At 36.8% G+C, this 11,423-nt stretch overlaps 1 protein-coding gene and 1 pseudogene across 1 annotated transcript; one reads left to right on the top strand and one right to left on the bottom strand.

Moving 5' to 3' along the window:
* On the top strand, window positions 3,984-5,210 carry LOC109125926 (uncharacterized mitochondrial protein AtMg00810-like). The gene has a single exon (XM_019228731.1). The coding sequence runs from the start codon at window positions 3,984-3,986 to the stop codon at window positions 5,208-5,210; it is 1,227 nt and encodes a 408-aa protein (XP_019084276.1).
* LOC104709477 lies at window positions 8,090-9,630 on the bottom strand (annotated as a pseudogene).

Consider the following 11,423-nt stretch of genomic DNA (forward strand, 5'->3'; position numbering starts at 1 on the left):
AGTTTTTTTGCCGTCAAAATTTTAAAAAGCTAAAACCAAAAACAAACAAAAAAAAAATACTAGTAACTTTACGTCTAACATGTCATATAGCCCATATGGCCATATGGGATAACATGCTTGTCTTTCTGATTGTCAAATCAAAATTAGGTCAATGTTGTGAAAATATCACATATATATTTTAACTTTTAGCTTTCAAGTTTTTTTTTCTTTTTTTTTATAAAAAATCTGATTTCGTTTTCCTTAACTCTCTCTTCTCTCCTCTTCTTCTGGTTTCAAAAAAAATTGTGGAGTGGTTCCTTTCTCTCCGGCGGCCACCACGACACTGTGAGGGGAGTCTTAGTTAGTTTAATTGATTTTTGTTTTTAGGTTTTTTCTGGGATTCGATGGTGTTGAGATTAGGGTCCTAGGTGTGGTGGTGCGTTTTCAGATCTGCATCCGGCAAAGGCGGTAGTATCCTCTTTGGCGTTTTCCCCAATCGAATTTCAAGGTATTCCTTTGAACCTTCGCTTTCTCGATTCTTCTGGTTCTTTGAAGTGGCTGTGATGGGTTAGGTTATGTGCTCTTTCCTTGTTGTTTTGCCGTTTTCATTTTCGTCGTTGTTGTGGTTGTGTGAGCTCGATATAGCTCCCTTCTCGGACATTCAGTTTTGGAGGCTTTCTTTTGATCGGTTCTGCTGGAAGCTCCTATCTGTAGCTCCTCTCCGACATCTACATGTTCTGTGGAATGTTTATCGGACGCTTTTGATTAGAGTTTTCGGTTTTAATTATCTGGAATTTCAAATTTCAATCCTTTATATTTGATTTTGAGGTTTAATTCCTCAGTTTGTATTGGAGTTTAGTGTAGATTATGGTTGGTAAAGTATATTCGTATCTTTCTTATACGTATCTTTGTTGTTGCACCTAGATAGATTCTCCTAGATTTCAGTGTTCGGTTTAGCACTCTTACTAAATATGTACTCGCTCATCAGTTTGATCAATATACGAACTTCTTTGGCTTCTGTATCTTCTTTATGGTATCAGAGCCTAACACTAATTTTTTTTGGAATTTCGTTCTTGATTGATATTATGGCTATGAATCCAATGCCAATTGCGACTGCTACGACAACTGTGGAGGTGAGAAGAACCATCTCACCTTATGATCTAACCTCAGCTGACACTCCAGGAGCGGTGATCTCTCATCCTCTTCTAAAGGGAACTAATTATGATGAATGGGCTTGCGGCATGAAGACGGCGTTGACGTCTCTCAAGAAGTTTGTTTTTTTGGATGGATCCATTGCTCGTCCTGCAGAAGGATCCACTGACTTGGAGGATTGGTGGACAATCCAAGCCTTGATCGTGTCTTGGATCAAAATGAGTATTGATCCAATGCTGAGATCAACCATATCCCACAGAGATGTTGCAAAAGATCTCTGGGATTATTTGAAGAAACGTTTTGTTGTGATGAATGGGTCTAGAATCCAGCAAATCAAATCGGAGTTAGCTTGTTGCAAACAGAGAAGGCTTGCAATCGAGGCTTACTATGGGAAACTGACTCGCATATGGGACAGTTTTGCTGCCTATCGTCCTATACGTCCTATACGCGTTTGCAAATGTGGCCAGTGTACATGTGATCTTGGTACGACACAAGAGGCTGATCAGGATGAAGACAAGGTGCATCAGTTTCTATGTGGCCTTGATGATCACTTTCAAGTGGTTCATTCAAGCCTTGTGGCACGTGTTCCTGTCCAGCCTCTGGAAGAGGTCTACAACATTGTTAGACAAGAGGAGGATCTGAGGTTGAGTGGTGAAGAAAAACCGAGGTGGTGTCATTTGCGGTTCACACAAAGCCAAAGTTCATAATCGATGAGAAGGAAAAATCTGGTACTTGCAAGCTTTGCAATCGGTTTGGTCACACTGCGGAGAATTGTTACGCAGTGATTAGCTATCCTGATTGGTGGGGTGACAAACAGGCCTAAGGGTCGTTCATTGCAAGGTAGGGGTCGTGGTGGAGCAACCTCTGGTGGAGGCAGAGGTCGAGGCCAAGTCTATGCCAACAGAGTGAGTGTTCCAAATGTGGAACAACTGGGTCGTGAGCAAGTGAACCTTGTGATCACTGACAAGGATCGGGATGGAGTGACTGGATTAACCGATCAACAATGGAGCACTCTCAAGACCATTCTCAATGCCGGGAACAATAGAAAGGATACTCATGTGGAGAAAGCTTCGGGTAAGTCTCTTTTTCCTACTTGGATAATGGACATAGGTGCTTCTCACCATTTAACTGGAAGGTTTGATAGCTTAGTTGATGTAAGAGATATGTCTCCTGTTTTGATAATCTTGGCTGATGGGAGAGAAAAAGTTTCACGTAAAGAAGGATCTATCCACATTGGTTCTAATTTGTTGTTCAAGTCAGTCTATTTTGTGGAGGGGTTCAGTCGGATTTGATATCTTTGGGACAATTAATGGATGAAAACAAGTGTGTTATTCAAACGGCTAACAATTTTCTAATTCTTCAGGACTGACCTTCGAGGATGGTGATTGGAGCTGGTAAAAGGTTTGGAGGAACATTTCTCTTGTGTGGTACGGAGGTCGCCGCGTCTGTCACAACAAGAGAAGATAACACATTGGAGATGTGGCATAACCGGATGGGGCATCCGTCTGCACAATTTGTGGGAATGCTTCCTTTTGTTAATCATTTTGTTTCAGTAGCTAGTTTGAATAAAACATGCGATGTATGTCTTCAAGAAAACCAGACTCGCGATTGTTTTCCTATAAGTTTGAATAAAACATCCAAGATTTTTGAGTTGATACACATTGATATTTCCACAGCATAATGGCAGGGTGGAGAGAAAGCACAGACACATCCTCAATGTTGCGAGGGCGCTGAGGTTTCAGGCCAATCTCCCAATTGAATTCTGGGGTGAGTGTGTTTTTACTGCTGGTTATCTGATTAATAGAACTCCAAGTTCTGTTTTGGGCAACATTACACCTTTTGAAATAATTTTCAACAAACCACCATCTTATGATCACCTCAGAGTTTTTGGTAGTCTCTGCTATGCTCATAATATAGGACATGGAGGTGATAAGTTTGCATCAGATAGTCGAAGATGTGCATTCATGGGGTACCCACATGGGAAAAAGGGTTGGCGTTTGTATGATCTTGAGAAGATGGTATTCTTAGTATCACGTGATGTTGTGTTTTCCGAATCAAAATTTCCTTTCTCACCGGACATGACCTTGCCTCTTGTAGACGACGAAGAAGATGGTCAAGTATTGTGGGCACCGATCTCTGAAGGTATTGTTTTAGAAGAAGATTTGGGTCCGAGACTTACTCCAATAACCGATCCTGAACCGAGTCCATCAATAAACAATATCACGCCAACTGGGCCTTTACAACCGGCCCAAAATGAAAGCTTGATTATTGAGCCCAGTTCCAATCCTTCTTCGTCTTTGACGCGTTTACCAGAAACTGAGCCTCCTACAATCCAATCACAGCTCGGCAAAGGTCACCGGAAAAAGACTCAATCAATGAAGTTAAAGGACTATGTCATGCGGCAAGCGGTGAAGCAACCAACAGAAGAAGCAAATTGTTTGGTTTCATACCCAATTATGAATCACGATGATGTTCATCGTTTTTCTGAATCTCATATCGCCTACATAGCTGCTGTTATCTCTGAAGTCGAGCCAAAATCCTTTAAAGAGGCCATGACAGATAAACATTGGCGCCAAGCTGTTGGTTCAGAATATGATGCATTAGAGGAGAATAACACATTTACGATTGAAGATTTACCTCCGGGCAAAACAGCGATTGGTAGTCATTGGGTTTTCAAGGTCAAATTTCAATCGGATGGAACGGTAGAAAGGTATAAAGCATGGTTAGTAGCAATGGGGAACAAGCAAGTTGCAGGAGTTGATTATGGTGAGACCTTCTCCCCAGTCGCTAAAATGGGTACAGTTCGCTTATTTTTGGACATTGCGGCGAAACATGGTTGGCAGGTACATTAGATGGATGTCCACAATGCGTTTTTTCATGGAGATTTGGAAGAGGAGGTTTATATGAGATTGCCACCAGGTTATCAGAAAGAAGATAAAAATAAGGTATGCAGACTTCGCAAATCTTTGTATGGTCTCAAGCAAGCTCCTAGATGTTGGTTTTCCAAATTATCAACAGCTTTGCTTGAATATGGCTTTGAACAAGCACTTGGAGATTATTCGTTGTTCACATATGAGAAAAACTCTACATGTTTACATATCCTTGTATATGTAGATGATTTGATCATTACAGGGAGTTGCGAGGCTGCTACGAAACAGTTTAAAGAGTACTTATCAGCAAAGTTTCATATGAAGGATTTGGGGTTTTTGAAATATTTCTTAGAAATAGAAGTTGCAATGAGTGCATCAGGTTTTTATCTCTGCCAAAGGAAGTATGCTCTAGACATAATTTTGGAAACAAGATATCTTGGAGCTAAGCCTATAGCTTTTCCTTTTGAGGAAAAACATGGTTTGGCTTTTAACACTTCGACTTTGCTTGAGGATCCAAAACCGTATAGACGTTTGTTAGGCAGTCTTATCTATTTGGGAGTAGCACGACCTGATCTGGCTTTTTCAGTCCACATTTTGGCACAGTTTATGCAAGAACCGAGGGAGGATCACTGGCAAGCGGCTTTACGGGTCGTCAAATATTTGAAGTCTGATCCAGGTCAGGGTATTTTGTTAAGAGCAAACACAAACTTTGAAATAATGGGTTGGTGTGATGCTGACTGGTCTCGCTGTCCGTATACTCGACGCTCAGTCACAGGATATTTTATTCAGTTTGGTGAATCACCAGTCTCTTGGAAGACTAGAAAGCAGAAAACAGTGAGTCGGTCTTCGGCTGAATCAGAATATCGAGCGATGGCTGATCTGGTTCAAGAGTTAAAATGGTTAAAGCGCATGTTATACACGCTTGGAGTTCGCCATACACAGCCAATGATTGTTCTTTGTGATAGCAAATCAGCAATTCATATAGCGATGAACCCAATGTTTCATGAGAGGACAAAGCACATAGAAAATGACTGTCACTTTGTCCGGGATGAAGTGGTCACGACGAATATTGTTTTACAACATGTTCAGATGACTTATCAATTGGCTGACATCTTTACAAAACCAATTGGACGTGATGGTTTTTGGCGGTTTCGAAACAAGCTAGGCATACATAACTTGTATGCTCCAAGGGGGGATATTGGAGTTTAGTGTAGATTCTGGTTGGTAAAGTATATTCGTATCTTTCTTATACGTATCTTTGTTGTTGCACCTAGATAGATTCTCCTAGATTTCAGTGTTCGGTTTGGCATTCTTGCTATATATGTACTCGCTCATCAGTCTGATCAATATACGAACTTCTTTGGCTTCTGTATCTTCTTTAGTTTGTCTCTGGAGTTAGTTCTTTCAACTTGTGAGCTTTTATCTCCGGAAAATGTATAAAAACTATATAGAGTATAGATAGGTCCAAATAATTTTATGTAGGTAAATTTATCTATAATAATAAAATTTTATTGGTCCAGAAAGTAAAAAAAAAAATCAAATTGTAAATGATGTAAATGAAGGTTTAATTTCTATATATGTAAATAAGAACAACAGAGAAATATTTTATATTGTAGAAATATTAGAATAATGAAATTTTAAAGAAAGAATTGTTGTTGCTCAATTTATTATTGTGTTTGATTTTTATTTATATATTAATGAGAAAAAAAGAAACGTAATATTTTCAGTTCAAAATTATAGAGAAATTTTTTAAGTACCAGTTTGAAATACCTTTTGTCAGTATCAAAAGTTGTTCTAAGGAGAAATTAATTCATATTTGACCAAAAACTCATTTTATATAGGCAAGTAATACTTGGGTATTAATTATATTTCCTTTACAAAAAGAAATAAGAATATTTTAGAAAATTAGAATTGCCAACTTAGTTGTATGTGTATTACTGTTATGTTGTGATTGAAAATCAAAAATAAAAATTTTAATTGATGTGTCACATTAAAAAAAAAAAAAAATTGATGTCTCAAGATTGTAAAGAATTCTTCTGTTCCATTTTATTAGATTTTTTAGCTAAAAGCACAATGTTTAAGAAACCATAAATGTTTGTTATTATTTTTACATAAAAATTATTATTAAACATTTATTCAAAAAAATTAACCAATATAATAAAAGACTGAAAAATACAAATGGTCATAACATACTAAATAAACATAAATAATGTATAGAAATCTGGAAGAAACAAAATTCTTATAGAATGGAACAAAAACAAAAGGCTAAACAAATAGAGTTTTATGCTTTTAATTTTTTTTAGTAATGATCTTTCACTTATGATCATCGACCTAGCTTTTTTTTATATCTTTGTTCTTTCTTTTGGCATCAAGTATAATCATCTAACTAAATGACCCAAAAGTTATTGGCTATGAATGTTTGAGAGTTTTCAGATAGTTTTGGATTTTAGATTTTGGTTTTTAAAATTTAGATTTGCTTTTAGTTTGTGGATTTGGGGAATTAGTATAAATAATAGAAAATGAAATCTAGTAACATTTCCATAAACTCATAAAAATGAGATATTGGATTTTGTTAAGAAAATTGTTCTATAATTGGATAAACCGATGGTTTTTGAAAGACAAAAACCATATACCATGCTAAAAACCAGTAAACCACTGTCATTCAAGGCCAACACTCTTATTAAAATATTCTGACCAAAACTAAAATGAGGATGAGACGATTGAGTCGGAGAATGTGCCAAATCTCAATTACATGAAAACTGAAAGTCCAGAAGACTTTTAAAATTTTGAAAGCAACGAAAATATTGATTGGCTTGGCAGATTGTGCCAAATCATTTACATGAAATAAATAGTTTACTTTTGTTCAAAAAAAATAAAAAAATTGTTTAGGTTCAAGAAACATATCACTTGGATGTATTTTGGCTTGTTTGAGATTTATGTCAAATGTATGATTTTGTTTTCTTTTAAAAAAAGAAAAAGCCTTCTGCCACTTTGGTCACATGCACAACTCGATTGTGACTCATCAACAAAGCCAGTTCTCAAACATATATAGAACAAAAGAACACAAAAAAATAAAAGAGGGCAATGTCTTGTAAAAGGAAACAACAGCCAAAGATGCATAATCATGTTCAACGAAGAGAAACGATTTTGATCGAGACATCCCCTTAGTCCCACATATGCATATCCTTTCCCACAAACAGTTAATGGACCTAAACAAGATAGCTAAATTACAATATATAGGACATGAGAAGATGACACTCCAACTTAATTCCTTTGAATCCATTCTTCTTCAAGTACACCGTTATTGACTTATTGTACAAAGACCAAAACTCTTTATCTCGTTAAATTTATATTTATTACATGAATATTCTAACGTACACAAATTTTCCATATTATTCCACCATTGTGATTAGCCTAAGAAAGTTCATATAAGTGGTAGAGTTTTACATCGCACTAGCTAGAAGTTGTGGTTATGGTTTCAGTAAAAGGTAAAGATAAAAACAAGAAGTCATGAGATAAATAAAAACAAGACTATGTCTATAATATATTAATAGATTAGACAAGTTAAATGATAAATATTGATTACTAGTTAAAGAACTCGATAAAATATAAAAAGCTAAAACAGTTTTCAGTTTCACAACCATTTTGTTGCCGTGTTGCGAGTACTCCTCAATGCCTTGTTTGCTCTAAAATTTTGCCTCCCGAGTCCTAAGGACATCTGATATCTCCTCTTCTAGATATTTCATTTATTTATTATGTTAGTTCAGGCTTTCTTTGATTCACTATTATATATTAAAAACATATTTTTGTCTACTAATTCTTGTGTGGTATATATGAGCAAATTTTTACTATTTGGAGTTTTGGTAAATACAGTTTCTAGTATAAAATTCAGCGAGTCTGAGATTTGGTAATAATTTTTTTGTAGCTACGTCAAGTTATATTTTAGTTCACAAGTTTAAGCTTTGTGTGTGGTATTATATGATTTATATATAAAAAATGCCAAAGTTTGAGAAATTCTCAGTTTTAAGTAACCTCATTAGATTTAAAGATTACAAAACAGAGCGAGCTACAGATTGTACATTCTAAATTCACTCTGTTCTTTGTTTTTTTCCTTTGGTTTCTCTCATCCAATCTTTGCATTTATCTGCTGAGCCACTAGGATAAGCTAGTTGCCATGTAAGCACTTTCTGTTGCCATTTACGGATGATGGATCCTCCCGTAAGATTTGCGATTTGCATGATCTCTCTGCCATTCACCAGTGGCTTTACGTCCCCAATTTTATCAAGACCCATTTCACAAATGGTTTCCTCAACTGTTAGATAAAGTTCATGCGTCTTGTCTAGTTTGAAGTCCACTTGCCCGGTTTCTTGATCTTCATTCATACCATCAAACGTACACAACAACAAAGACGTTAAGAGTGCAACACGCCACAAGTCTTTGATTTCTCTAAGAATAAACCCTGTGGTTACTCTTAGTCTTGAAGCTGCTGGGACCTCTGGATCAAGAACATCAGTATCTGAATCAAGTTGTATAACATCATTCTTCGACTGAAGGGGAGGAATCAACGGTATCAATCTCTCTGCGGTGCAGTGTATATTCAGAACTTTCTCAGCGTCAATGGTCTTCCGCTTCATGGACATTTTGAAGATTTGGTTAACAACAGGAACGAGCTTCCCCTTCTCGTCTTTGTAATCTGCTTTCCTAAAAGGTAGAAATAAAGCAGCATATAGAGCAAGTCGTCTTTCTTCATCGCTGAACTTACTTATCCCAAGTGTTTGGATGAGACACCACATAGCATCCAAGTAGGCTTTACACAATCGTCCCTCTGATGGTGTAGGCTCCAAGGAAAAGACTACACTAAAAAGTTTCAAATCACAAAGACAAGTAACCGCTGAAACTGGTCCATTCCCGGATATCATCGCATCGATTTCAGTCCCTATCCGCTCCCTGCTTATCTTTCCTCCAAGAGCTAGCTTTACTTCCTCACTTGAAGCAGCTTCTTTAAGTTCTTTATCTAGCGTAAAACCAAACCTAGCACTAAACCGAATTGCTCTAAAAACTCGCAAAGGATCATCAAGAAACGTAACTTTCGCAGGCAAAGGTGTAACAATTTTCCCGGACTTAAGATCCTCGATGCCTCTTTTTGTAAGATCTTCAACCAAACCAGTATTGATGTTATAGAACAAACTATTTATGGTTAGGTCTCTTCTATAAGCATCTTCTTCAGCGGTGCCAAACTTCATCACCGTAGGAATACGACTAGTTTCTGTATACTCTTCACTTCTCAAATTAACAAAATCAATCCATTGGTCATAAAGCCGCATCCTTGCTGTTTCCAAGTGTTTGGATTGGTCTGGCTTCTTTTCAATAATAATAACTCCTTGTACTTGTTCGTCTATAGAAGATAGATACTCCTTGACCTTATCAAGAAACGCACTTCCCAACATATTATCAATAGCTATGTCAATATCATTACTCTCTTTCCCTAGAACTTATCCCGCACCCAACCACCGGCGACACGAAGCTGTGTGTTGAGGTTGCAATAGCGAAGAGTACCGAGAAGCCGGTCGAATATTTTCCTCTCTATCTCAGTCAGATCAATCTTCTCCTTCACTTGGACGGTCGTCATCATCGAGAATTAGTAATTAACAAACACAAGCTTTTATATCCTCCAATATATTTCTTCTATAGAGAACTAGAGACGCAAGCTTTCATGTACACAAACCTATATTTTATACGCATCTTAAACTTGTCACAACTCACAACTATAGATATTTCATATTTCCTTTATTTTGTATATGTAATTTTAATAGGAAATTATAATAAAATAGAAAACTATAACATAAACAAAAAAAAATATATAGAAACAATAATAATTACCCCTAGAAAATATGTAAAGCGCTTAACTAGAAAATCCCACAAATTACAGTATATCGCATTTGAGTTAACCTCGTCTTTCACGTGACGGCTAGCTAGGAATTACCTTGTTAATCGTTAATTAACCCTAGTTTCATTACTTTGTGTCTTAGTCTTAGATAATTTTGTTAGTAAAGATTATAACAAACAAGAAGTTCCCTTGAGTCGGAGTCTAATTAGGAGTATAGATTTGCGAGTAAATATTTGCTTTTATATAGGTAACAAATACAGGTTAGACCTCAATTCGAATTACAAGAACCATTAGTATTAATGTATTAGAGATATGACATCACGTCTCGGCAATCTCCGGCTTTACAAGTTTGATGTGCCTTCTATACTTTGACGTCGGAGTTATATTAGTAAGTCGAGATGGACAATGGGATTGTCGATTTCGATTGACGCGATATATCAGACAAAGAGAAAGAGATTCAAAGGCTCGATTGTCTCATTCATTTGTAGACTTACTTGGTCGTTTATTCTTCAGGAGAAGAGAAAGATTCTAATATAGCTAATCAGATCTTCACTTACTTAGTCTCCTATTTCTCTTTCGAGGATATTGATTTCGTACCTCCCGCGTGTCCCGTCCTTGTGTTCCACTTCCATATCAGAGAGTTGCATCAGAAAGATCCTGCTCCTAAGATTGAGATCATGGAAGCTGCTATGAATGTGTTAAGACTCGCAGCAGACACTTTTTTGGATGTAAAGGAAGATGTCGTTTGAGATACATTTGTGCGGTCGATAGCTCCAATCGTAGATTGTTACCGAGTTAAAAAATTGTGCTTTCTTTGTGATAAAAGGGTATCTTAAAGAAAAGAGATTGTTTACAACAGTATGCAATCACATATTCCATGCTACTTGCATCTCAAGTCACTTGTTGCATACTCCTCAGTGTCTTGCCTTGTTTGCTCTGCGAACTTGCTACCAATCGACATTTGATTAAGACTTAATTTTACTATGTTAAGTGATATTTGAAGATGTTGTGTTGACTGAAGTTTTATAAGGTCAAGAATATGTCATGAAACCTCTACTAAGACAAGAAGTGATGGTATGAAAAGAGACGTAGATACAGAGATGGAATTGTCATAGATGGTGTGACAGGTCATACAAGGATATTAGACAAAACTGATACAGAGGCTGATGCATTACATGATATAGATGTTGGTGGAGCTGACACAGAGGAGGAAGTATTAGTTGATACAAGTGTTGGTACATCAGACCTTAAGTAGCACTTGGTGGTCGTTCTGACACAGTGATGGATACAAAGCAGAGAAGAATATAAGATGTTGAATCAAGAACCCTGCAGTTAGATATATCATAAGATGTATCAAACGTCTGAACCAGTTCTTGTACTAGTTCCGACGTTAATACATGAAGTAGTACAAGAAGCTGAACTGAAAAGTTTGAGTACATAAGCTTATGACCAACTTGGACAAGCCAAGTGGCGGCTGCTGAACTGGATGAACATTTTGAATGGAAAATTCAAGATGGGATCATGGAGGTAAACTT

Source organism: Camelina sativa, chromosome 8, assembly GCF_000633955.1.
Source record: "Camelina sativa cultivar DH55 chromosome 8, Cs, whole genome shotgun sequence".
In the NCBI taxonomy this organism is placed as follows: Eukaryota; Viridiplantae; Streptophyta; class Magnoliopsida; order Brassicales; family Brassicaceae; genus Camelina; species Camelina sativa.

Coding starts and splice junctions, on each gene's coding strand:
- LOC109125926 (XM_019228731.1), top strand. CDS start 3,984: ATGGATGTCCACAATGCGTTTTTTCATGGAGATTTGGAAGAGGAGGTT.